Below are 27,961 nucleotides of genomic sequence, written 5' to 3' on the forward strand. Positions count from 1 at the left end.
CTAACTCAAGTAGCTGTGGCTCAATTACCCCTGAGACCTTGCGTGGCAGGGAAGCCATGGTCATGTGCGGCCTAACCCCTGCTAAGCCCCTCAGGGGTTCCCTCCTAAGCCCTTGGAGTAGGAGTTAATTTGCACACAGACTGAGCTGACCCAGTCACTGCCCGACCCCAGCCTGCTGGAAGAGAGGCCCTGTGTGCACCCACCCTCCGCAGGCAGTGCTGGATAACTGAGGGACACGGACTTGACTACTGGCCACTTCATGGGAAGCTCTCGTATCAGTTTTTCTGAGGGCAGCTGGATAACTGAGGGACAAGGACTTGACTACTGGCCACTTCATGGGAAGCTCTCGTATCAGTTTTTCTGAGGGCAGCTCTCCAGTAGGCAGGAGGAGAGGATGGGCCTGCTTCCCACAGTGTCCACAGCTCCCGCTGTTCTGGGAAGACAGGTCCAAGGGATGGCATCCAAGATGCAGTGGACCCGGCCAGGTGGCAGCAGTGAGCACCAGGGCATATGCAGCCCCTCACATTCCCTCCGGCACCAACTTTCATGGGGCCCAAAGTCACCTAGTGCCGGAGCTCGCGGTTGCTTTTTGTAAGGACATGAACGCTAGAAACAACCTGATGCCAACTAGTCTTGAAACCTAACATTAAAACACCCCAGTGTATCTAATATCAAAAAGTACTCTTACAGAATCCACATGCCAGTTAGTGGCCAGTGGCTCTGAGCTGTGGGCTCCGGACCTTTTGGCCACCACCTCTGGGGGGACCGTTGCTGTCCCGATCCTGGAAGCACAGTATAGGAAGGCCAGAGTCCCCCAACCCTCGCCACACCAGCCTGGACTAAGGGAAGTCATGCACACACCTGGGGCGCTGCAGGCAAAGAGGAGGAAGAGGAGCCGGACGCCCCTCCATGCCAGGGCTCGGAGAGATCCTGTTCAGGACCCCTGTCCAACATCCTCCTTTGACCGTGAACCTCCAGAGCGAGGCAGGAATCCTAGCTGCCTCAACACAAGGTGGACTTTAAGGCGCCAGTCGTACAGAATGAAACCACGAAGGTGGAGGCCTCAGATGGGAGCCACGCCCCAAGAAGCGCCTTCTTCCCTAGGCAGAGCACACCACCCGTTCTTGCTGTTAGGAGCAGAGTGTTTGAAACTCTCCCTGGAGGGAGGGGACCCTGGAAAGCTGGGCAGAGGAAAAGCCCTGTGAGGCCAGAGTTCAGGTCACTCAGCGCCAGGTCTGCAGCCAGGGGCTCTGCCAGCCCAGCCTCTGCTGGGTGTGTCCTGGAACTCGCTGCCCAGCAGAACTTTCTACGCACAGGGAAGTGGTCCAGGTGGACACCGTCCAACACCCCAGCCATCAGCTTCGTGCGACCTCTGGACCTCTGAAATGTGCTGGTGAAGCCCAGGCGCTCACAGTGCTGCTCTGAGTCTCTGCACTTACGCTGCATTCTCACACTGCCCCACGTGGATGCCCAGCACCGCGGGAGAAGCAGCTGCTGGCCTCGAGGGCCCACAGGATACCTGCAATGTCCCCGCTGGTGTTTGTCCTTCTGAATGCTCTACCTTTGGGAACACAGGAAGAGATGAAATCCTCATAAACTGATGGAGAATGTGTATGTTAATCTAAGTTTGGGGGACAAATGAACTAATAATATTTATCAAAAGTCTCTTTTAATTTTAATTTTTATTAGTACACACTTGCAGTACATAAGCATTCTGATCATCATGGGCATTGGTGCTGGGCGTGACACATCTTCACCCTTTATTAGTGTGCATCCTTTGTCCTGAGACTTTTATTTCTGGAGATCCCTGCTATGAAGTTAATTGAAGTTTCAGAACAAAATCAAGGTGCACAATTCTCAATAGCATCATTAATTAGTTATAAGAATTGCCAAACCATTCACTGACTATGGGTAAAAGAATAAATACACTGTGTGTTTTTCTGAGGGTGACAGATTTTGAAGAATATTACAGAATATAAGGAAATATTTATATTTTAATTTTAAAAGTCTAGATAAAACAGTATATAAAATATGGCCTTAATTTTCTTTATGTTTGTGTTTGCATGCCTGACAAAAAGATAGATATTGCCTAGGATCTTATCAAAGAAGAAATATTTCTCTTTTATCATTTTCTGTATTCTCTTAAATGTCTCTAAACTTTTTGTACCAAATGAAAACATCAGGACAGTGAACGTCTATGTTCACCGGTGCAGGGCTTTGGGACAGTGGCTGCATAGTGGGAAAGGGCCGCGAGGGCCAGGGATCCAGCACACTCTGTTCGCTCTTGCAGACCACCAGGCGCCCCTTCTGGCACTGCTGGCTCTCCAGTCCTTGGTCTTAACTTCACAGCCAGATGCCTTCTGCAGACCCTGCTCTTCCTCCTCCCGCATGGATGCTCTGCTCTGTGCCCCACAATGGTTCTTGTTCTGAGACAGAAACAGAGTGGGCAGTGACAAGGTCACACACTCTTCTATTCTAAGAAGCACCACCACCCGGCGATGCCAGCTGTAGGCCTCTAGGAAACGAGTGTCTCCTAGCTTGCCGCACCACGTGGGGAGGGATCGACCCCCGCCTCTGGGCCCTGCCACCCTGCTGCACCCTTGGGAGATCACCAACCACAACTCAAAGGAGCCCCAGTGGCTCAAGGGCGGCTGTGCTTCCCGGGGAGGGCCAGCCAGCAGCTCCCAAATCAAATTCTATGCAAACTTGTGATGACTAACTTAGTCAATTGTGTCAAAGTCTAAACTTTATTTTCTTTTATTTTTTATCAGCTGCTGGATAATTGAAGGCGAGAAGATGCCCAATTGACATCCTGCCCCAGGCGTCAGCCTGCCTTGGCACAGCCCGGGCTCTGGAGACAGGTGTCAAGAAGCGGCACTCTCGCCCTGTCAGGACTCCTCGCAGGCACCTGCTGTCAGCGCTCAGCTCATCCCGCCTGCAGCCTCCACTTCCAGCGGGAGGTAAACACCCCTCCAGACCAACAGGGAGGCAAGCGAACTTCCACAGAGACGGTGACCCTGAAATTTCACTTCATAGCTTCATTTTGACAAGTTTGCCAAAACCATTACCCAGTGCTTTTACCAAGCTGGCTGTGTCTCCATCAGTACAAAATAAGGTGTAAATCACAGGCTACATTTTTCCATAGTTAACTATCTTTGGAGGCAGTGTCTATTTTTAAATACAGAGATGGGAATGAGTCACCCCACCTCCCAGCTGAACGTCCCCTGTCAATCTGTGCACACAGGCGTCCTGCCCCAGGGGTGCCTCACTCACTGTCTCTCGGCGGCGGCGGGGTGCAGCTCTGCCCTGTCCATGTCGGGGAGCCGATTTCATGTCAGAATCCGGGAAACTGCATTAGGGGAAAGCTGGGCTTGAGCAACCTGACATCCAAACCCCAGATTTCTACAGGAATCACAACGAGGCTTGGGCCTCAGTGCCCTTTCTGTGCCTTCGACTGAAATAAAATAAAACAAGATGGCAACAACAGAGCTCAGGAAAAGAAAACACATCTGTGAGAAACATCGGAGATTCTCAGGAACTTCCTTTCTTTCTGTTCTGCACTCAGAACTACATCAGAACGGCAAGGGCACGGTTCCGAGACAAGGATGAAAGAATCCCTGCACTCAATGGATGCTTCTATTTGACACTCAGTACGGGGAGAGTGATCTCAAATGCTCGCATTCCGAGGCCCTGCTGGTGTCTTCCCTGGCATCAAGTCTGTCTGTAGCCAGCCCTACTTTAGGCAGATGGTAATGTTTTAAGGGCAAAAAGGAGGTAATTACTTTTCAAATATATTCAGAGTTATGTTCGTTTAAATGTGAAACTTCAAAAACTACTTTAAAGTTAATGACTCGTATTACAAAGACACAGACACACGCGCACACACATGTACTTTATTTTCAGTTACAACGTCTATCCTGCAGACCTGGACACACCCAGAAAGGGTATCACGCATAGGTGGGGTTTACAGGCTGGAATGGAAACACCGTGTCTGTACCCCGCAGGTCTGCCCTGTTACCCGTGTGCTCTTTCTACCTTGTTTCTTCTGTGTATTCATCCTTTTCCCTTATCTCCAGCCGCAGAAAGACAGATAAGTCTTTAGTCTCTTTTGTCTATGATGTGTGCCCTGAGTAATATTTGGCCATTCAGCTAAGAGCATGACACGGCTTATCAACTGTTGCGATTCCTTAATTATTTTATTTTATTTTTTCATAGAAGAGGGCTTTTGGGGCTGGAGATTTAGCTCAGCGGCATAAGCACCTGCCTTGCAAGCAGGCAGTCGTGAGTTCGATCCCCGGTACCGATAAAAAGGAAAAATACAAAAAAAAAAAGAAGAGGGCTTTTTATGCATTCTTCATTGATATTGACTTGTATTACATTAAGATAAAAAATGAAAAAAGTAAAGTTTTTGGGAAAACCAATAAATATCAAAAAGATAACAGATGGAAAGCTTGACATCTGTATGCAAAGAATGAAACTGGACCTGGATCTCACTCTGGGTGCAGATGCAAAGTTAAGAGCAATGAAGGAGTTTGGGCTTGTGGCTCTGTATGAAAGTGTTGCATGTGTGAGGGCTGAGCTGTGATTGCCAGCATTGCAAGGAGGAAGGAAAGAAAGAAGAGGAAGAAAGAGAAGGGAAAGAGGGCGGGGAGGGAAAGAGAGGAAGAAGAAACTAGTTTTTGTCCTCAGTACCACAAATGAAAACATGGGTTGAAGATTTAAGCAGACTATCTAGAAAGGCAATGGGGCGGGGGGAGTAGAGACATGGGATTTCCCATCATCAAACTCCCCGCAGAGCCACCAATCTGGACAGGGATCATCACAAGGGAATACTCTCACTTGAGCAAAAGGAGCCGGGTGAGTGATCACGATACCTGGTTACAGCATATAATAGGAGGAGACACTTTTAAAGGAGTAGAAATTATAGCTTGTTTTGCCTTGGTCACCCCTCTTCCAGTGCCAGGCAGCACCATGTGGGGAGGGACATTGTTTGCTTCAGGGAAAAAGACAGAAGTAGGTATAGAATTTCCCTGGATACCGGGTAGCAGGAGTCCGCCTTGGAACAGACACCTGTCTCCAGGCCACCACCTGCAGACTAAGTCTCCCGACCCACCCAGTGTGGGATAGGACCCCACAGACACAGCGAGACAGACTGCGGTTCTGGACAGTATCTCCACTCGTTTTTGGTGGCCCACACACCTCAGGAGCTGGGTTTATACCCCAACCCAGCTTGCTGCCAGCCTTAGTGGCTAAAGAGCACCAGCCTGGGGCAATGCCAGGGCTCCTGGGCTAAGCTGTGTCACTGACACTGCAAACCTCCAGAGTCATGCACAGGAAACCTGCCTACAAGTTCTGCATGTTTCTAGGTAAAGACAGGCATTAAAGAGGGGACACACAGCTACCTTTCCATCTACAGACACCCTGCATGGCCTCCAATGTCAAGAAGAATCAGGGAAGCAGCATCAGCACACAGACCAAATAAAGGGCGCTGACTGACCCTCAAGAGGTGATGCTGTAATAACTGCTAACAAAGAATTCAAAATGAGCATTTTAAGAAATCTCTGTGAACTTCAAGGAAAGACAGAGAAGTCAGAGGTGGCAACAGGAACCTACACTTTGAAAGGCTGAGGCAGAAAAACAGAATGTTCGAGGTCAGTGTGGGCCACATAGAGACCTAACACGACCCTGCCTTGAAATTTAAAAAATTCAAAAAGGAGGTTGGGGAGGCAGCTCTGTGCAGAGGTCCTAGGTTCAGTTGACAGTGCCACAAGAAAAAAGAGACGGTGAGAGGAAGAAAAAAGAAAGGAAAGGAAATGAAAAATGGGGAGACAGCCAAAACATTTATCAGACAAGTTTAACAGAAAGATATGAATGACTTGGCAAATCAGGGGAATCCTGATTCAGTGTTTTATTCTGGATAAAATTTTAAAAATGTACTACAGAACACAATTAGCATAATTCATCAAACAGAAGGAATATTTATAAATTCAAGGTAGGTTATGCAAAAATATAGTCAGAAGGGAAAAAGGAAGAATAAAAAAAGAAAGCTTGTGTAACATATGGGACAACAATAAAAGAGAAAATGAGTGAGTTACCAATGTTCAAGATGAAATACAGAAAACCTAAGGAAGTAGAAAGCTTATAAAAAATAGTAGGGTAAATCTTCCCAAATCTGAAGAAACCTATGAATGGGTTAAAGATTTAAGCAGACAGATGATTTAAGCAAACATATGAATACTCAGGTGGTCAAAAATCTCAAATCAGATACAGTTCCTGTACAATTACCACATTATGTATTAAAAAGAGGCTCACAAGATCAAAGACAAAGAAAGGACTCTGAAAGTAGCAAGAAAAAAGAAACAAATTGTATACAAGGGCATCCTAGTATGTCTAGCAGCAGACTTCTTGGCAGAAATTGACAGAGTAGGAGAAAATCCAACTGCATTAAAGTGCTGAAGGACCTCAATGTGTGGAGATACAAAAGCTGCCAGCCAAGAATACTCCATGCAGAAAATCTGCCCTTCAGAAGTGAAGTAGAAAGACTTTACGGGCAAAGCTAAAGGAGTTGATTGCCATCAGATCTTTCCCGTAGGAAATGCTGAAGGGGTTCTTCAAGTTGAAAAAAGAGGGTGCTAATAAACAGTAGGAAAACACTGGTGAGTACAGAACTCCTGGTAACAGCAAAAATACAGCCAAATATTGAATACACTAATAATATAATACTGGTAGGCAAATCACTTATATTTTCAGTATGAGTTTAAAAAGCTAACAAAAATAATAATGATAATAATTTGTAAGTAAAGCTCATATAAAAAGATAAATAATGACAACAAAAAAATTTAAAATATGCTAGTCAGAGTTAAAATGTTGGTTTTTTTGTGTGGAGTTTGTTTTTGTGATCTAAATTATTAACAACTTAAAAACAACTTGTTATTGTTATAAGATTTTTATATGGCTCATGGTAACCACAAAACAAAAATTTGTAAGAGATGCATCACAAATAAAAGGCAAGAAATGCAAACATACTACTAGAGAAAATCACTTAACCACAAAGGAATATAGGAAGAAGCAGAAGGGGGGGGGGAGGAAGGAAGGAGATGGAGAAGGAGAAACAAAGAACAATTCAAAAACTATTATCAAATTGGCAGTGGTAAGTTCTTATTTATCATTACTTACTTTGAATATGATGGAAACCACTCTACAACTGAACGGAATATAGCAGCCAAATGAATAAAAAAAGTAAGACCCAACTATGCTGCCTATAAGAAACTCACATCACCGCTAAACAGAACATTGTTATGGTTTAGCTCTGAAATGTCTCCTAAAGCCTTGTTGTGTAGAAGGCAGGTGAATCACAGGTTTGCTGTGCTCATCAGTGGATCCATCCAGGGATGAGGATGGCTGAATGCACCAATGGGAGTTGGAGCGTGATTGTAGGTGACCACTGGAGTGTGCCCTGAAGGGTGGGTTCACTTCTGTCTTCTCTCTCTGCTTCCTAGTTACCACAGAATGAGCAGTTTGACTCCACTACATCATGTCTGCCTTGCAACCAGCCGATTGTGAGCTGAACCTACTGAAACTGTGAGCCAAAACAAATTTCTCCTCCTTAAACTGTGGGTGCCGAGTATTTTGGATCAGCAATGGTAAATTTGGCTCACATAGACTGAAAGTGAGGGAGGTGCACGTGGAAAACAAAAGTAGTTATATAAGCTAAAAAACTTCGAGTCAAAAACTATAAAAAAAGAAACAGAAGAAGGAGAAAAAATAGGAGAAGCAGGAGGGTGGGGGACAAGGTGATCACACAGGGATAATGGTGTCAGTTCAGCAGAAGGAGATGACAGTTATAGGTATGTGGCAACTCTGCAGCCTCTAAAGACACAAAGCAACTAGTAACCAAGCTAAAGGGAGAGACAGACTGCTACACAATAGCAAATGGGTTCAATACCCCATTTCCATCAGTGGGTGGATTACCCAGACCAAAAGAAATCAGCAGAGTTTAAACTGCCCTCCCAAATATCTGACTTCACAGATAGTTAAAGAACATTCCATGTGACAGCTGCAAGATACATTCTGCTCAGCTAGACGGATGCAAAACCTTAATGAAATGCTATCAAACGAAGTTTAGCAGATTCAAGCGGGCCTCATCCCAGGCACAAAGCGGACATTTGCATAATGCATCAATAACTGTGATGCATCACCTTAACAGAGCAAGAATCAAAAACCTGATTTTTTGAAGAGATGTAGGAAATTTTTTCAATGCAATTCAAAATCCCTTTATGGTAAAAACATTCAACAAATTACGTATCAAAGAGAAGTTCTTCAACATGAGACAGATCAAATACAGCAAGGCCACAGCTAATATAATGAGTAAAATCAAACACCTTTCCTCTAAGATCTAGAACAAGATAAGACCTGCATTCCCAGCTTTTAATCCACATAGGACTACATGCCCTTGTTGGAGCAATTTGGCAAGGAAAAAACAAAAACAACAACAACAACAAAATATATATATGTATATATCTCCAGATTGGAAAGGAAGAAGTAATATTTTACTGTTTTACAAACAACTCATCTTACATATCAAAAATCTTAACAATAACACTAAACTCAGCATCATATCTAACAAGCAAATTCAGTGAATTTGCAATGCAAAGTCAACATAAAATTGATAGAATTTTTGTATGCTAATGAACTATTTGAAAAAGAAATCAAGAAAACAATACCATTTATAATATCTATGAGGCAAATAAAATAGCTAGAACTAAGTTTATTCAAGAAAGTAAAAGATCTTTACACTGAAAACTATAAAACACTGATGAAAGAAATTTAAAAAGACACAAGTAAACAGAAAGGCATACTAGGTTCATAGATTTGAAAGATTAATATTGTTTATGTGTCCATACTTTCCAAAGCAATCTACAAATTCAGCGCAATTCCAATCAAAATACACATTTTCCCAGAAATAGAAAAGACATTTCTAAAATTCAAAGTAATCTTGAAGAAAAAGAACAAATGTGAAAGTATCTCATTACTTATCTCCCAAATATACTACAGTGGTATAGTTATTAAAACGGTATGGCACTGACATAAAGACAGATAATAAACCAAGGAAATAAAATAGAAAGATCAGAAATAAATTCATACATTTACATATGGTGAGCCTTCAACAAAGTTGCCAGGGACACTGGGGAATAGGAGAAATAATCACGCCTCAAATAAACAGTATTACAAACACTGGATATCCACAGGCAGAAGACTGAAATTAGACCTCTACTTCTCACAATATACAAAAATGAAGTCAAAATGGGTGACAAAGCTTCAATTTTATATCCAAAACTATGAATCTACTAAGAAAAACATAAAGGCTTTATGGCATTGGCATGGCCCAGTGGTGGCCAATCTTGCACACGTGTTATTTCTTTTTCTTTTAAGACAAAGATGTTAGTGTGTGAGAGCCTCCCCCCAAAGTAAAGCCTCAATGTGAGGTTTAACTGCAGTGTTTGCACCTCGCAGTAAGTACGCGGGCTTTGGGGTGCAGTCGGGCGCTCATCTCTAGCAGGTTCACCATCACCGCTATGGGCAGTTGTATTTTGGAAGTAAGCCGGGAAGTAAAGTTAAGAAAGCAAAAAGAGACGAGCAAGTCAGTAAACCCTTCTGAGAACCACATCGGACAAGGAGTCAGTCCTGAAACTTCCTCAGAAATTGAAGTGATACAACAGCAAGGTGACAGTTACCCCTGTCTCAGAAGACCACATATCAGAATTAGATGCTGCTCAAGAGAAGACGTGGAAATGCCGCCAGGTGTACAAGAAAAGCCCCAGTAATTCCCAGAAAAGTGCAAATCCAAGCCGCAGGGAGGTTTTACCTCACCCTGTTAGGATGATTGTTTTCAGAAAGGCGCAAGACAGAGAGAGGGAGACAGACAGAGACAGAGAGAGGGAGACAGACAGAGACAGAGAGGGAGAGCGCGCCCTTACACGCTGCCAAGCGCTCTGGCCTCGGGTTTGAGGCGTGAAAGGCCAGCCCACCTTCTGCGGAGGGAAGAGAAGCCCTAAGGCCTATGACGCCAGCTTGGAGGTTGCCGGGGTTTCTGTCTGGGTGATTCTCTAGTGTCATGAGCTCAGAGCCAGGTCCTTTGAGGAGGATTGGATTAAGGGGTTAGAGCTGACTTACTGTCAGGAAGCAGGGCTTGGTCAGAAGAAGGGTCACTGGAGGCACAACTGGACTGCTTCGTGGCTCCTCCTCTAAGTGTCTCTCACTTCCTGTCCACCGTGCGGGGAGCCAGGCCTTGCTGCCTGGGCCATGGGTGGAAACATGGGCCAAATTAAACCTCTCCCCGTTCCGCTGGGGTGCTGAGTCTGGTGTCCAGCGACAAGGATGTGACTAAGAAGGTCCTTCACGAACGTGGCCTGCCTAAGGACCCAGCAGCTCTCTTTCCCTGCAATGAAATCAGTGTATCCACTGTGCTCTGCCTTGTCCATGCCCACAGCGTCCAAAGCAACAAAGCTGTGGACTCAGCCTAAGTGCCTGCTGTGGCTGTGTCCAGATGTCCCCCAAAGCCTCATCCAGTCACAGGTGCAGCTTTTTCAGAGGTGGCTGGGTCTAGAGTGTGCAACGCTGGGATGGATTCTGGGTGCAATGGCAGGATCCAGGGCACTAGGATTAAGGGTGTGAGCACCGACACTCTAAGTAGTTTGGGTGAGCAAAAAGGGGCAGAAAGACACTGCTAAGTCTCCTTGCTTTGCTACCCTCTGCCTGCTGAGAGCCGTTCTGCTGCGTCACACCGCCCTGCCCTGGAGCCAGCTGACTACCTGGAAACACCTGCAAACGGTGAGCCAAATAAACTCTTCCTCCTTTAACTTTGGGCATTGGGTATTTTGCCTCAGCAATGAGAGGAAAGTAACCAACACAGTGTCCATCTGCAGAAGAGTACATGAAGAAGACCCAAAGTAAAATGACTCAGCCTTTAGAAGGCGGACATTTAATTGCTTGGGATGACATGGATATGCCTGGAGGACATTATGTTAAGGGAAATAAACCAGTCACAAAAGCCAAATAGCACATGATTTCACTTGCAAGTAGAAGCTTAAAACAAGCTCTTAGAGGTGAGGATCAGAATGGGAGCATCAGAGGCTGTTGCGAGGGGCAGGGTGGGACGCATGGGTCTCCCCACCTCCATCTTACTCTGGAGACCACACATTTCCAAAAGAAGTCAGTGGCCTGTGCATCGCTGCCGGTGGTAGTGTTCCCTCCCATACTAGGCTCTACTGAGAGATTTCTGGGAAAGCTCATTGCTTCAGACACATGAGAACCATTTCTTCTACTCTTTCTTTTCCTTCTTCTTTGTAGGGGTTTCTCTGGTGATCAATGTTTGCAGATGTGGGAGCTAAGAGACTATATGAAAAAGCCAAGCATGGCAAGAAAGCCAGAAAGAGCCTGCCATTAACCCCGGACACCTCCACCCTCCCAGGAGTCGGGCAGTTACAACTTCCAAGCTGCCTATCTAAGACAAGAGTTACTTTTTAACTTATGCCATGACTGGTCAGACACCTTGCGGCTTGCAAGGGACCAGAATCCAAATGGATACAGTCCAGTTTTGTAAGCTACAAAGTAACTCTTAGCAACATTGCAACAGGAATCTAATTTAGAGAACTAGTTCCACCAGACAACAAAAGCCCTCCATGAGTGAGGATGCCGAGGCATAGGAATGAGCCTGGGATGTGGAGCCTGGAGGCTGAGCGGCCCAGGTGCAGGGAGCAATGCTGTTCACCTTTCGCTTAGAGACTGCACACTGGCTGGCGTCGACTCTCTGTGGAGCATCTGGCCCACTGCTCAGGTGTTTATCGTCAGGCCTGCACACACAGAGGGAATGTTCTCCCCTTTCCAGCTGGGACAGAACCCTGAGGAGGTGGTGTGTGGTCAGAGCCTCTGGGACAATAGGACTCGTGGGGAAGGAAGGTGGCACTGAGTGACTGGAGGAGAAGCTGCCTGCGGGCACTGGACCCCACGGTGCCTGCACCCTGCAGGAGGAGCAGATCAGGTCAGCCCAGCTCTGCACTTGGCCGTTGCAGTTTGGGCCTCTGTCACCCATTTGCTGTCGCTCCCAAATAGCTGATGGTTCCATAGTTCCTAGACAAAGTCACTGGAAACTCAGAATAATCTAGCAACAGAGACATCGGAGAACACCATCGTGGGCAAGAGCGAGCGGTATGGCTTCAGGAGGTCTCTTCTCTCCCGCGTGGCCTTCGTGGGGCAAGTTTCAGTCAGGCTCCATTGGGGCCTGGCAGTTACACCCTTTTATCTGATCACGTGTGATCCCAGCAGCGTTGAGTAGGGGCTGAAGGAAGACTCATCGGCACGCGGTTTGAGTCTGTAGTCTCGGGTCTGGGCTGAAATGCAGGGTAAACTCTGCTGCAGTGAGCGTGGATGGGGCGGGGAGAGGGCTGTGTACCACAGAACCAGGGAGGTAGGGGAAGACCTGGAGGGGGCCTCCGGGTCACTGTCAGGAGCGGATTTGGCAAAGTAACAGGGCGTGCTCACTGTTGGGTAAACAGCACAATGATGGAGCACACGCAGGAAGGAACAGAAGGCGCCAGTTCCCAGGGTGCTCCTGGGCCTGCCCACTCTCGATCGGGAGGGATGAGGGCCTCAAAGCTGGCCCACAGTCACCACTAGGACACCCACATGCTGCAGGCTCAGGTCCTGCTCCTGCCTCCATGGTGACCCATTCCTTGGAGAATGGGCAGAGGGCAAAGAGAATCCTGGCAACTTGGAGACACTCAGATGAAGAATTAAAGTCAGAGCTCACACAAATGCTCCCCATTATGTCTTAGATTGTCTTCACTAAACTCTGGGAAGTAGTTTACAGTTCAAGTGAGACCTTTAAAACATGGCTATCTTTGAAATGAAGTTTAGCAAGCTGCCTGTCCTAAGTAACTTGCTGGGCACTGTCCATTCTGAAAGGTGGTTTGCTAGGCTTTCTTGTCAGTTCCAGGTCCTTGGAGGACACGCTGACGAAAGGACACACCTGCCGGCATTACTGCAGACTTTGGTTCTCATTTTATACATGAGAAGGAATTAGCCAAATACTTCAAGGTTCTGCCTACTGTGCCCAGGTATGTATCAGAGTCTGGCAGAGAAAGGCGAGGCACAGACACATATTGTGCAGACATCGGAGGCCTCCAGGCATCCAACCCACGGAGGATGCAGCATCAAGTCCTGAGCATGAGAGCTTGGTCAGATTCCCACCTGCCTGTTGGATGCCTCTTCTGACCCGCAGGAGTAAGCCAAATGCCCAGGCCTCCACATCTCCCAGCCCCACAGCCAGGCATCCAACTCTTCTACCCACAGAGGACCAGGGTACAGCAGCAGCAGAAGGTAAGGAGCCAGGCTGGGGCCAGATCTGAACCACCCCAGCCCTCCCTGGGAAAGGAGGGTCCTTCTCAGTGAGCACGGAGAATCCGACTGCAACTGGGCCCGGCCTGGGGTTCAGGGAAGGCAGAAGCGGTCCTGGAGAGCGGTCCCGCTGGCTCTGCCTCTGCTGGCCACAGGAGAGAGGGCGGTGGAGCCCAGCATGCAGGGCCGTGTGTAGATGAGCTGCAGCTGGCACCGTGGGATCCTAACTGGCATCCATCCTGATGCTGACGCCTGCCTTATAGAGTAACGGGATGTCCTTAGTTTTCCAGGAACTGTCTCGTTTCCACACTTAGATACTGAGACAACCATCTAATTTTTCTTCATTTCTCTAGCAGCACAAGATAATTTCCATTTCTTACAGTGATTCTCCACAAAGGCTTAAAAGACTCAGTGAATAAAGGGCCAAGAAGGGAGAGAAAAGACCAGGAGGGAGGGAGGAAAAACACAGGGAGAAGGCGGCGGAAGGGAAGGGGAGGAGGAGGAGGGAAAGAGGGAGGCGGGCGGGGCCCAAGACCCGTGATGGCCATGTGCTGGCCTGGCCCTGGGGCCATGGGAGGTGCTGGCGGGGGGCAGAGGTCGGACTCCCCAGGGCTCGAGGGGAGCCTTACATCAAGAGATCAGCCTGCTGCCTGCCCAGCCGGCGTGCAGACTGCTGAGCAGGGTGCCAAGGTCCTAATCCTGGATTTATTACACACTTGCTGAGCGACCTTAGACAAACCACTTAACTCAGCCCTAGATAATGTCACCAAGTCTTCAGCTTGCAGGACGATCGCTGATCCCTTGCCACCCCGTCACAGCTGCAGTGAGATGCCGTGCTGGCGGGGAGGAGGGCAGCAGGATTCCTGCTTCAGGGTGATTTCTCAGCCAAACCTGAGTACACCCCAAAGCTGGGGGCTGGGAGCCAGCCGAGGCGGGGCACTGCTTCTTTCTCTGCAACACCAGGGAAATGAGACCTAACTGACAGCTTAGAGAGTCCTGCGGCGGAAATGGCAGCTGGCATGATTCCACATGGCACAGGGCATCAGAGCAGCACCCAAGGGATGTCAGGGGAGACACAGCACCCCGGGGACGGGAATGAAATCCATGTCCCCTGGGGTGCTTGTGCTCCATCCAGAGAGTTTGTAGGCCATGAACTCAGGAGCCCTTGGAAGCTGCAGAGACTGCATCGGGGTGGCCAGTGCAGCCCTTGGTCATGGCTGTGTTAGGACGAGATGATGTGCTAGGTCACCAGGCCACCGACAGTGCATGTTCTTTGGTGAGAGTCTCAGAGCCTCTGGATCCGCTGCCCCAAGGAGGCAGGATGTGTGCTGCAGGCCCAGGGGTGCGCTAGGCCATGGAGATGGCTTGGGTGGGGATGAGGGTGGTGTCCCAGGTGAGCCACAGACCCTACTCCCCCAAATTCCTGTGTTGAAACCCTAACCTGCCTTGAGATTGCAACTGGAGACTAGAGTCTTCAAACAGGTGACTGTATTAAAATAAAGCTTTAACTTGGTCCCTAATCCAATCTGACTGAAGTCCCCAAAAAGAGAAAATGTGGAGCCTGGCAGGGCAGCAGGGACCAGCACCCCAGCACTCCAGGAAGTGGAGCAGGAAGATCACATTTCTATCCCAGCTGGGCACTTAGGGACTTACGGAGACTGTCTCAAAGTTTAGAAAAAGGCCAATGCAACAGCTCTGTGGGAGGCTGAGTTTGATTCCACAGTGCCAGAAAAGGTGGGAAGAAATCTGGACACACAGGGAGGCCAGGCAGGTCCATGCACCAAGGACGCAGTGGAAGGCGGCTGCCCCAAGCCAAGGACACACTGGCGAGCCTGGCACTGCCCGCACCCTTTAGGGCAGTGATACAGTGAGGTTTGTTCTATTAGGGATGAGCCCGGAGCTGTGGTTCCCGAATGCAGTGCTGGGAACCACACCCAGGGGCAGGACGCTGAGAGACTTGGTCCTGCTGGCAGCAGCAGCTGGGGAGAGCAACCTAGTGAGGGGGTGAGAAAGGCCCACTTCAGAGTCGACGCCCTGCACCCCACCCTGCAGGAGAAGCTGAAGGCCAGGCTGGGTAGCTTAGTGAGACTCTGCTTCAAAAGTCGGGGGATGCAGCTCAGGGCAAAGGCTCTGGATTCCATCTCCAGTACTGCAAATAAGTAGATAAAAACTGTAAGCCATGACCCACCTGGCAGTCACAGCTTTTTCCAAGAGAGAGGACCCCAGGCCAGGAGGATCGCATTCAGGGAGCCCGGAGTCTGCAGAGCTGGGTGAAGAGGTAGCTAGGCAGCCTGTGGTCAGCAAGGGGACACTGAGGGTGGGTTCAGGAGGGTTTGGGAGGACACTGGGCAGAATACGGAGCTCTGGGAAGGGGCTTCCCTGCCACTGTGGACGCCGCCTCAGTGGCCTCCTGCCTGGATGGTTGTGTCCTGCTTCGTGAGCCAACTCAGCCCTGGCAGTGCATCTGGCAGAAGGAAGTGTTCCTACCTCTTCTCACCACTCCCCTCCTTCCGCCTGTCACACGTCTGCACACAGAGCCCCAAGGGGACACTGGCAGGCAGCCCTGTGCATTCTGTGGCCCCCCATGGAGGAGGAGTGGGTGGGACCATGGCCCGAACTGCAACCTGAAGTAGGTCTGGGGCTGACCGTAGGGGACAGTTAAATGGCAAGCGAGGTCACAGCCAGGGCAAGCCAAGGGTCCTTGGGTCAAGCGATATTTTAAGTTTCCTCCTGAGGTCCATGTTTTACCCCATGCTGTGGTGCAAGCACGTGTACCCCATGTTTTTGAGAAATTGTAGGGGACCCCAATGTCTTCAGAACTTCCCAGAAGCTTCCCCTGAGCCTTCACCACACCACCAGTCCTTGTGACACTCGTGTCAGACCCTTTGGTTGGACTGATGTCCCTAAAAGCCTGGTGGACAGCTTGCAGCTGATCAACCCCTGAGATCCGGCACATAGATCTCCCAGGAACCCAGAACATATCAGCCCTCTGCTGAGGGTAGCTCGTGGGCTCCTATCTGTCCACAGGTGTTTAAAAGGGATTTCTGGCAGGTCACTTTCATCTTCAGTAATACAACGGGGTGACAGCGGCCATGGGAGGTGGAACCCTGTCGGGCTTAGATTTCAGTGGTTTTGGGAAGGGTCAAGCAGTAATACCCATTCAGTGCCTCCCTTCCCCGCTTCCCTTTGAGGGCCTTGCTAGGAAATCGCCTTTGGATCCGCCCAGATCTGAGAAATGCACCATGATTCCTCAGCCCCCGTCTCTCGAGTCCTCTCTGGTTGCCAGTGTCAGTTGCTATTTGGAAGAATATGTGACGCAAATTCACAAATAGGCCTTAAAAATGTGTTTAAGTGGCTCTGGTTCTTTGGGAGAAGCATGCCGCTCTGCCATCACTGTGTACGAGGATGTGCATTTATAATTAATCCCTAAATGTTAGAGCATCGATTTCAAAACGTACAACTATGATAAAAACCAAAGATTCTAAAAAGAAATAAAAAAATTAGTGATCCTCATAAAGCATAGTTTTCTTGTAAGCCCATTCCTGCTTGGTTGAATGCAGTCAGTGCCCCAAACCACAATTAGAGTGAATGAATTAGTTGGGCACTGAAATGTTAATATCCATGACACTGAAATCCAGCCAGGGTGACTGAGTTCTCTGGTGCTCTCTTCCTTCTGATGAGAAGGTGGAAGCCTCCCTGCAGGACCCCACTCGTGTTTCCCTCTGCTCTCATGAGAGGTACAGAAGGAACGGAAGCGGGCTGCAGCCCCTTGACCCTGGAGAGGCCGGAAACCCAGGGGGCCTCCCAGCAGGCTTCTTGTGCCAAGGACCCATGGAAGTCTCTCAGGGACTTGGCATTAGGTGCCCAATCGTGGGGATGATCCAGAGGCAGGGTACCCCCAGTAGACTGCCACAAAGGCCAGCAGGGCCAAGCCTGCTTCTGGAACAGAGGAAAAGATTTCGCTCCCTGCAGAGCTGAAGGTTAAAGCCCAAGTCAGGCTGCAGCAGCTTCTGCAACTAGGAAGGTTTGATATTCCTTGGAAAGACGTCCTGTCACCGAGGAGAGGAGGGCTGCTCTGGGACCCCAGGACTCCATCCAAGTGCAAGAGAACCCAGGTGCTCTATGGGGGCCCTGGAGTCCAGGGAGGACGCACACTGTCTTTGTAATACTAATCTGAAGGAGACTCGGCTGCCCCTTCTTGCAGGAGGAAGAAATACACAAAATAACTTTCCAAACGAAGTGGAGCAGGAACACAGGAAGCAGAGAGAGGACCCAGTGTACAGAAGAGCAGCACGAGACCTCTAGGGGCGGGTAGAAGGGGACCAGTGACGCAAGGCCACCCAGCTGGTCACCTCCGCAGCCCTGAGGCTCATCCCCGGCGGAGTCCAGCTCTTCTGCTGCGATGCCCCGAGAACAGGAGTTCTTATCAGAAGTCTCCCTGGCACACGGCAAACAGGACGCTGCACCTTTTAGACAAATAATTCATTAGGTAATTAAATTCAAGTGAGATTAGTCTAATTAAATATACACTGCTGTTGAACCATAATTTCTATTGGCCTAGTTAAAATGAGCAATTTCTTATTCCTGATCAAAGAGACTAGACAGAGAGAGAGAGAGAGAGAGAGAGAGAGAGAGAGAGAGAGAGAGAGAGAAAGGGCTTTAGAAGAATCCCCCCGTGGCTTTAGGAAGAGATTTAAATGCTCTCCGCAGAGGTCCTAGCAAGAAAGAGAAGCCGCACGTGGGGCGGGGCTGTGTCTCCCCTGTCAGAGGAAGTTGGTGCTGCTGTCCTGTTTGGATCCCACAGAGCAGGAAGCCACTCGGGGATCGGGGCTGCAGCAAGAGGTCGGGCAGGACTTCCCCTGGCCGCTGGCCTACAGGCCACCAGGGCAAGGCCACCACAGAGCAGCAGCAGCACCAGCGACCCAGCACTTGGGGACTGGAAAAGCCAGCCCTGCATGCCGCCGCCTCCCCTCCGACGCTGGGGAGCAGCTGCGTCTCTGTGCTCCCTCTCGGCCAGTGCTTTGATCCGCGACTCTGGCGGTGGAGAGCTGACAGTCCCTGCGTGGCAGCCCGGCTTTCATTTGTCAGACACGCGTTAGCTGGTGTAGAGAGCAGGCGGCGACACCTGTACTGCAAGAATTTACATCGCCCTGCTCCGGGATGGCATTGATTTGGGACGGGTGAAACACAAACACAAACTAATTAAAAACTGCATAATGGAGCCCTCAAGGAACACCGCAGAAACAAATAAATACACGCGCAGCTGGCACGGCGATTGTGCCTCTGCCCCCGAGCAACCGTCTGGTGACATCAAATTATAAGCCCTGAAAACGCTCGTGCCGTCGCCGGTGATCCTGTCGGAGGCATAATGGGGATGATCTGGTTAATTAAGGGGAGATTTATAAAATATTTACGTGTGTGCACACGCATGTAATTCGCTTCCTCCAACACTCGGGATGGCGACTTCGTGGTCCTCCAGGCTGAGCTCTGCAGCGGTTGGCAGGGATGCAGACCGCCTTGGAGGCTGCAGGATTGGACTCGCCGGTCCCGGTGAGCAGGGCAGCACCATGCTGTCCACGCGGGCACAGGCTCGGTGAGCAGCCTGGGGCCTTGCGTACCTCCGACCCTAGGCCCTGGGCGTGCCCCCCTGGGGCCTTCCACATTCACCCACCGAGACTCCAACTCCGGTCACCAACACAAGTGGAAGGGCTACAGTCGGGTGGCGCAGGCCTAGCAGCTGCCCAGAAAACCCCTCACACCAGGACTGCAGCGCGCACTCCCTGGAGGTCTCCTTGGACACACCCCCAACCACCTGAGAGTCATTCACCTCCTGGTTCCAAGCGGGTGACATCCCAGCCTCTGCTGGAGAAAGCTGCAGAGTCCCAAGTAGTGTTAACCAGACTCATCAATCAGCGTGCAGCTGGGGCAGAGGCTGGGCCAGGGCCCAACCCCCACCCTCCATACCCCCAGCTCCCATCCCCGGCCCCTATCCGGGGCACCCACGGAGCAGAGAATGACACTGTGAAAGGGTGGCAGCCAGGGCCACAGCTCCACCGCCCCAGGTCCCAGCCTCCTCTCCTGCAGCGGAGTCCCTGGGAAGCAGAGCTGCAGATCCCTGGAGAATTACTCCGGTGCAGAGGAAACCGGAACGAGGATGCCTCTGAGTTCGCCACACTCCAGCCTGCCTTGCAGAGGCCCCTGCAGCTGGGAGCACTCACCAGCCTGGGGGTGGTCAGCAGAAAAGCAGCACGGACCATCCAGCCTTCACAGGACCGCAGCTCCCTCTCTTTAGACATCACCTCTGTGGGGCCTGGAAACTTTGCATGCAGGCTTAAATTCAACTTGAAAACCGTCCCTTTCCCAGGAGCTGTTTCCCCAAGCCCACATGCCCCAAGGGTCTCCCTCAGGCTCTGCCAACACACTGCACCCGGGGCATGGGCGGGGTCCCCGGGCCCTCCTTGCTGGGCTTCAAGCTGCTATTCAAGGACATCACTGGGTGGAGCTCACACCCTCGAGCACCGACCGCTAGGCCCAGCTCTGTGGCTGGGTTTGCCCTGGGCGTCCCTGGGGACCCGAGTGCCTACCTTCCTTGTCCCTCAACTCTTGGCCTCCAGAGGCCAGGCAAGCAGGTGAGTTCTCCCCTGGGTCTCCTTGGGGAACATTCTGGACCCTCTTAAAAGGATATTCAAGCCAAGCCCAAGGCTTAGGGGAGCCTTATCCCCTTAGCACAACAGGAACCTCAGGCTCTGGGCCCACCTTAATACCCATGCTTAGTGCTAGGGGCAGGGGCTGCTGGGAAACTTCCGGGAGGCAAAGCCCCACCTGTGGTCCCGCTGCTGCCTTCCCCACCCCTCCAGCGGTGGAGGGATCTGGAGGCAGTCCCCTCACTTGCTCCCTCTCCCTTCAGTATTTCAGGCTGGAGGGATGGGGGTGGAGGTGTAAAGCCTCAGCTCTGCAAGCCCTTGGGCTCCTGGGGACCAGCCAGCAGCCTCACTCCTGCCAGTTCCTTGGGAGCCCAAGTAGTGCCCAGATGCAGCTCACAGGGAACCTCAAACCCAAGCTGCGCTGACTTCCAGAGTCCCATGCCCCTCCAATGATGGGGATACACCCAGACACTGGAGAGTAAGGACAAAGCCCTCTGCCCTTGTCCAGGTCCCAGAGGTCTTACATGTCCAGCCAGCATCAGGATGGAAGGGCCCAGCTCTGCAGGTGGCATGGGCAGCTGTGGAGAGGGGGCAGGAGGAGGTAATCACCCTGTGCAGCTCTATCTGACACCCATGTTTCTGGACCACACGGCCCACCTGTCCTGCAGGGGCTGTTCTGCAGGGCTTATCTGGCCTGTATTTACTTGTCACCAGGAATACAACACAGGTGTTTGCTTAGCAGGACAGGACACTGAGACAGTCCGGTTTCACCCAGCACTGGGTTGTGCTGCGGTGCCGGGGACAGCGAGCAGGTTGGAGCTCAGGAGAAAACAACAGTCAGAAACACCCCAGAGCTGGTGCAGGCCCAGGGCCCACTCCTGGCTACCCTGAATCCGTGTCCAAGCAGGCAGAGGGACTGCAGCTGGCAGGTGTGGGTCCAGCCTGGCAGTGACAAGGGAGCGGGGTGAGAACAGGAAGAAGACCTGACTCAGGGCAGAGAAACGAAGCTGGTAATTTCGGAGCTGGTAATTAGTAATTACTATTATGGGCCCCATTGTTGCTAATTATAGGCAATGGTACTGTCTGTCCTCAGGCCGGGACACCAAGACTTCCTGATACTTCCAGAGTCCCTAGGCCTGGAGGATCCTCACAGCTGCAGGGGCAGGCGGGAGGGGGTCTAGCGGGTGTCTAGGGTCCTTGGGCTGAGGTCACCAGCAATAAGGCATGACCGACTGAAGACTCAGGACCACGCTTCACTCCGATGCCCCCAACCAAAGTGGCCTTGGTCAGAGCCCACGTAGCAGGGCATTGTGAGGCAAGGCTGCCAGGGCTGGAGTGCGGGGAGGGGAGTATCCTCCGGTGGGCTCAAAGTGGTCTCCAGAGGGCCACCTGGAGTGACTCGGGTCCCTCGAAGCTCCAGGCGGCCTGCGGAGTCTTGTCCTGCAACGTCAGGCCCATAGAGAGGCCACTGTACTGGCATCCGAGCCAGAGAAGCTCGGTCAGCTCCCGGCCACTTAGAGTGCCTGCAGAGCCGCAGTCAGCTTTCTCCTCAGGCTGGGGGTGGGGCCCAGAGGCCGAGGGAAGAGGGGCCGCCCAGCGCCCGGGGTACACCGGCACCCTCCACGAGTTCACTCCCTGGCGCTGCACACCTAGGTTCCAGCAAGCGCCCCCGGCCAGTCTGGCTTCTGGGTCTCAGGAGCTGGCTTGGGAGGGGACAGTTCCAAAGGGCCGCCCCCCCACCTCCTCTCTGCCCAAGAACGCACCGCAGCGATTGTCACCGACTCCCCCGCGCAATGACTTCTCCGAGTTCTCACGAATGGAAAAGTCCTCGGACCCCGCCACTTTCCGTGTCTCCAACGCGGCGGACGGCCGAGGCCTGGAAAACCGCGATGCCCGGCGGGAGCACGCGCCGCGCTCTGAGATGTCGCCAGCCGGTCGGTGCGTCCGCGGGAAGGGGGCAGGGGCTGCGCTCCCGCCGAGGGCGTCCCCGGAGGCCCAGCGGCGCTTGTCCAAGGAGAGGCTCGGTCCCCTGGCAGCCACCCCGCTCGGTCTCGGGGCTCGGCCCGGTCGTCCCAGCGGTGGAAAAGCGGCTGTGTAGTCGTTGAGATGCAGAGGGGGACACCCTGGCGCCCACAGGTTGTCAGACGGCGCGGGCGCCGGAGGGGAGGCAGCGGCCCGCGGCCTGGGGACCGCGCCCCGCCCGCCGGGCGCACCGCGGAAGAGGTGGCGGGGCGCGGGCACCACGTGCTCGCCGGGAGGGGCGGGAGCGGGCGCGAGGGCGGAGGGCGGAGGGCGGGCGCGGGCGCGGGCGGGGCGGGGCCTGCGCGCGAGGCGATGCCAATCAAAGCATCAACTTCAAATTGTGCCTGAGCGCCCGCCGCCGAGCGGAGGCGGCCGCCGCAGTCGGCGCGCAATCGCGGAGCCAGGCGCAGCCGGGAGCCGGGCGCCTGCGAGCACCGGGCCCGGAGCAGCGACGGCCCCGCCCGGCCGGCCTGAGCGCCTCCCGCCCTCGAAGGCTCGCGGGCCCCGGCGCCCCGGAGCCCGCGGACATGTCCTTCCCGCAGCTGGGCTACCCGCAGTACCTAAGCGCCCCGGGAACGGGCGCCTATGGCGGCGAGCGCCCGGGGGTCCTGGCCGCCGCCGCCGCCGCCGCAGCCTCGTCGGGCCGGCCTGGGGCGGCGGAGCTGGGCGCGGGCGCGGCCGCGGTCACCTCGGTGCTGGGCATGTACGCGGCGGCCGGGCCGTACGCCGGCGCGCCCAACTACAGCGCCTTCCTGCCCTACGCCGCCGACCTCAGCCTCTTCTCGCAGATGGTGAGTGTGCGACTCCAGGCCCCGCCGGCCTTCCGGTCCCACCTGGCCCCGCCAAGGTGCGGGTGCGGGGCGCACGGGAAGGACTGGCCACGGTGGGTCCTGCTCGCGGGCCGGGGTGGGGGACGCCAGGCCGCCCCCAGGGATCGGGGAGCGGAGAAGCCCGGCCGAGCCATCGCCCCGGGGGTGGGAAAGGGTCCCACGAAGTCCGGAGGGACAGAGGGGCCAGGAGCAGGTCCGGGGCGCGCGGCGCTCGGCCGATTTCCCGGCGCGGCCTGGGCGCCTGGGAGGCCCGCGGGGCGCCAGCAGCCCGGCCTGGTTCGCAGGGCTCCCCTCACCGGCCTCGGGCCTGGATCACCGGGCCTTGCTAGCTCTGATCCGGGCGCAGAAGACTGGATTCTCTCTGTGTTTGGCAGAGCCCAGATAGTTTTCTCTGCAGGGCGTTTGCCCGAGCGATCCCTGGACGCCCAGGAGAGTCCGTCAAAATAATCCTAACAATAGCGATCGGGTGGATCGGAGAGGTCCCTTTAAGGCGAGAGTGCGAATCCGGGATTAAAAAATACAGAGTTGAAGGAAACACTGGCGTCCGAGATGGTGTTTGCTTCTACTTACCCAAGTTCCCTAAGTTTTCATTTCGTTTGCACCGAAAGAAAAGCACTTTTCTCTCCGCGTTATAATGGAGGGTTGAAGAAAACAGTGCCCCTGCGCCTAAAATAAATGGGGTTCCTTTCTGTCCCAGGAGGTGCCCGGTGGGGGGGGGGGCGCATCTCTTCCTCGGGGGCTATGGCCGGCTTGGCCAGTGGATCCTTCCCGCTTTACGTGGTTCCAAGATCGCAGCTGCTTAAACTTCGGGCTGTGGTGGAGGAGAGAGCCCCCTCCTGCGTGGCTGCAGGCTGGATAGCGACTTCCAGGCACCCGGAATTGTTCTCAACCCCTGACGCAGAGCCCGGGACTAAATACCCGGCGACTGTGTAGAGCGAAGCCGCGGGTGTGTTTTCCTGCAACTTTTCTTGTAGTTTTGAAAGGAAGCTGATTTCTTTGCGGTCGGCGCGGTCGCCTTGCAGATCCACGCCAGCTCTCCAGAAAGAGCAGCCCCATTTTGTTCCGGTGGCCGGGTACCCCGAAAGCCAGGACAGCTTTACTGGAGCTTTACTGGGTGTCCTTTGTAAAACAATTCCCAGCAGAGGCGAGGCCTCTGTCTTCTTTACAATGACAACCAAAACCATTGGAAAGGCACAAATTTCATTCTGCAGAGACCTGGTAGAAACGAATTCTGGCCACAGGGTTCCTGGGCAGCCTCCATCTCCACACCTCAGTAATCAGTCAAAGAAATCTATGCTTTACAAGTTTGTCAGAGTCGGGGGTTCCCCTGTGCGAGCACAGCAAGGGGAAGATTTCACTTTGGAGGATTTTTTTTAGCCAAAATTTTAAATGCAGATGCAGCCATTTGGGAACCGTGTGTGCTGGCTGGGGAGAGAGGGGGTTACATGGGGGAGACTCTGCTCCTTTTGTGTCCAAGTGGGAGAGGGCTATGCTCGATTTCTTTTACCAAGGGAAAATTGTAAAAACGTTCTTCAAGGTGTCTGTATTATCTGCAGGTCTGGGCAGGAGGTCTTGGAAAGTGAGCTTAAATCCAAGCCCTGATTCTAGGCCTCGTTTCCAAGATAGTGGGAAAGGGTGTCTGAAAAGTCCAAAGATAAAACTGTGAGAGAGCCACCAGCAGAGCAGTTTGTGGTGATAATGAGGCCTAATGAGGTTGTTAGAAAGATAAAATGTTATTTACCAAAAACCTGATGGGATAATTTGACTTGCTGTGTTTTACTACTGATGATAAAAAGAATATTGATTGCAGATAAAATCGCTGCCTCTAAATGCCTGCAAACAGTTTGTGTTTGCTGCTCCAGATCAAAGTCAAACTTGAGGGATAAAGTAACCGAGAAAGAGAAGGCCCAGGAAGGCGAGCAGGTTTCTCTTCCCGCTGCTGCAGGCCAGCTTCTGGCCCTGGAGTTAATATTTTACAGGATAAGCTCTCCTTTTGTATTTTTTAAATGGTGTTTTTGTTATTGTTGTGATGACCGGGATTAAAATTTTAAATTACCTGTCACCCCGGCAGGCCTCTTCGGTGTGGGCAACCCTGCCCTGCAGATTACTCTACGAGGTGAAAGGAGTGCGGTTTCGTTTTAAATTGCTGGCGGCTTTAGAGTTGGGAAGAAACACAGGGAGGTTTATTTTGATTGACCCCTTCAGGGCAGAAGGGGGCCTTGAGATCTGGGGCCTTTGAGTTTGGAGAAACTGTTTCATCAGCCTCGTTAAGAGGTTTTCTCTTCTAGCTAGCTAAGATAAACTTGGAAATGGAGAGCTGCTGCGCTGGAGACCTGGGGGCTTAGGGAAATTCCAAGGGGCCAGACCCCTGCCGAGCTTTTCTGGAAATGCTTGATTTCTAGGGGAAAAAAAGGATCCCATCGGTGTTGGGGTGGGGAGGGCCAGGACAGCAGTGCAGTGGCTGGCTCTCTGGTACTTTGGCAGTGTGTGTGTGGGGGGTGTCTTCTTGTGCTGGGGAATGTGACAGAGTCCCCACAAACACCCCGGAAGTCCAGTGGACGTGGTGCTGGGAAGGCCCCGGAGTCAGTGGGGACTGCTGCCAGGCACTTTCCTAGAACTGGGGACTCATCTCTTACTCCCTGTCTCTCTCATCTCCTTTCCTCTTCTCTCCTCTCCTTCCTCCTCCATCCCTTGCTTCTGCCACGGCTGCAGGGATCACAATATGAACTCAAGGACAACCCTGGGGTGCACCCTGCCACCTTCGCGGCCCACACCGCACCGGCCTATTACCCTTATGGCCAGTTTCAGTATGGGGATCCCGGGAGGCCCAAGAACGCCACCCGCGAGAGCACCAGCACGCTGAAGGCCTGGCTGAATGAGCACCGCAAGAACCCCTACCCCACCAAGGGCGAGAAGATCATGCTGGCCATCATCACCAAGATGACCCTCACGCAGGTCTCCACCTGGTTCGCGAATGCGCGCCGGCGCCTCAAGAAGGAAAACAAGGTGACCTGGGGGGCTCGCAGCAAGGATCAGGAGGATGGCGCCCTCTTCGGCAGCGACACTGAGGGCGACCCTGAGAAGGCCGAGGACGACGAGGAGATTGACCTGGAGAGTATCGACATCGACAAGATCGACGAGCACGATGGTGACCAGAGCAATGAGGACGAGGAGGACAAGGCGGAGGGGCCGCGCGCACCCGCCGCCCCCAGCGCCTTGGCCCGGGAACAGGGCTCACCGCTGGCGGCGGCTGACGTGCTCAAGCCCCAGGACTCGCCTCTGGGCCTGGCCAAGGAGGTCCCTGAGCCTGGCAGCACGCGCCTGCTGAGCCCCGGGGCCTCGGTCGTCAGCCTGCAAGGCGCACAGCACAGCAAGCCCAAGATCTGGTCGCTGGCGGAGACTGCTACGAGCCCCGACGGCGCGCCCAAGGCGTCCCCACCGCCTCCCGCAGGCCACCCAGTGGCGCACGGGCCACCCACGGGCGCGCCGTTGCAGCACCCGGCCTTCCTGCCCAGCCACGGACTGTACACCTGCCACATCGGCAAGTTCTCCAACTGGACCAACGGCGCGTTCCTGGCGCAGGGCTCGCTGCTCAACATGCGCTCCTTCCTGGGCGTCGGCGCGACCCACGCCGCGCCCCACGGGCCGCACCTGCCGGCGGCCCCGCCACCGCAGCCGCCCGTCGCCGTCACCACCACCGGCCCGCTCCAAGTGGACAAGGCCTCGGCCCGTGCCAGCCCTGCGCTCCCAGGTACCCAGGCTGGGAGGGCAGACACTCAGCGGGGCGTCTTAGTCGGGACTGAGACCTAGGCCTTGCACCCCAGAGGAAGGGGAGGGAGTCTGTGGCGAAAGGCGGGGCGAGCGGGTGGGGAGTGGGGGGCGGTCAACGGCGCCCCTCCCCCAGTGCCTCCTTGCCTAACCTCTGCCTCTCCCTCCCCCCAGAGAGAGACCTCGTCCCCAGGCCCGATTCCCCTGCGCAGCAGCTGAAGTCGCCCTTCCAGCCGGTCCGAGACAAGTGAGTGCCATTTGCTTGGCCCAGGGGCGGGAGGAACGGGGCGGGGGGCGGCGGGCGGTGTGGTGTGGCCCTCACTGCGCGGCGTGGCGTGGCGTGGCGTGGCGTGGCGTGGCCGGCTTCTCCGGAGCGGGAGCCCGCGGGCCGCGACCCCGCCCCGCGCTGCGTGCGCCGCGCTGACGCCGTCGCCGTCCCCGTCCCCGTCTTGCTGTTTCCCCGCAGCTCGCTGGCCCCGCAGGAGGGGACGCCGCGGATCCTGGCAGCGCTCCCGTCCGCCTGATCGAGGCCTCCTTCCACGGCGGCGGGGGAAGGGGGGAGGCTTGGGGGGGCGGGGGCCGGGAGGAATCGAGGCAGATGTTTCAGACTGGTGTAAAGGACAAATACGACGACGAGGACCGCGTCACCGACTCTCACGCGTCGCTTCCGCGGCAGGGGGCTCGTCCGAGCCTGCGGCCCCAGGCTGCGCCCTGCGGCTGGTGGCTGCCGCGTGCTCGGCGCCGGTCCGGCCGGGTCAAGGGCACGCGCTGTCTTCTTCGCTTTCCTTTCTGTATATAGAGTGATTCAGACTGTAAATAGCGCGGCAGCGAACTTGTCTAAATCATATATTTTTGTCTAATAAACGAAATGAAACGATGCCCGGCGTCCCCGCTGCTGTGTGAGCGCGTGCGCGCGCTGAGGGTGGGGCCCCGCGTGCCCGGAATCCTCGCGGGGACCCAGCCGTGGTCTCTAGTTGTCGCAGCGGCGGTGGCCGAGTTGGTTAATATTGTCCCTAGGGCAGTTTCTCTCTGGCAGTTGAATGCTTTCCAAGGTTTAGAGGAGCATTTATCTGGGGCGTGGCTTTCTCAGGACAAAAATGAGTTCAGTTTTAGTCGGAGCACAGAAAGAGTTTTTAAAAGTGGACTAAAATGGGAGAGAAATGAAAAGAATTTGCAGCCGCACCCCCAGAGGAGAACTGCAGAGTCCAATCGATTTGTAACTGGTTGTCTGAAGGTTGTGTCTTGGCCCAGGGTCTCTTGTGCCGTGTGGGAATAATGGATACGAAATAGTGCTTTGGGTTT

At 53.3% G+C, this 27,961-nt stretch overlaps 1 protein-coding gene across 1 annotated transcript; it reads left to right on the forward strand.

Annotated features, from left to right (window-relative positions):
• The first annotated feature begins 22,426 nt into the window (after positions 1-22,426).
• On the forward strand, positions 22,427-27,536 carry Irx1 (iroquois homeobox 1). The gene is made up of 4 exons (XM_063257939.1): positions 22,427-22,852; positions 25,604-26,642; positions 26,834-26,906; positions 27,126-27,536. The coding sequence occupies exons 1-4, from the start codon at positions 22,589-22,591 to the stop codon at positions 27,181-27,183; spliced, it is 1,434 nt and encodes a 477-aa protein (XP_063114009.1). The 5' UTR covers positions 22,427-22,588; the 3' UTR covers positions 27,184-27,536.
• Positions 27,537-27,961: the final 425 nt, after the last annotated feature.

Source organism: Cavia porcellus, unplaced genomic scaffold, assembly GCF_034190915.1.
Source record: "Cavia porcellus strain 051 isolate PalLab524CR breed Dunkin Hartley unplaced genomic scaffold, mCavPor4.1 scaffold_11, whole genome shotgun sequence".
Taxonomy (NCBI): domain Eukaryota; kingdom Metazoa; phylum Chordata; class Mammalia; order Rodentia; family Caviidae; genus Cavia; species Cavia porcellus.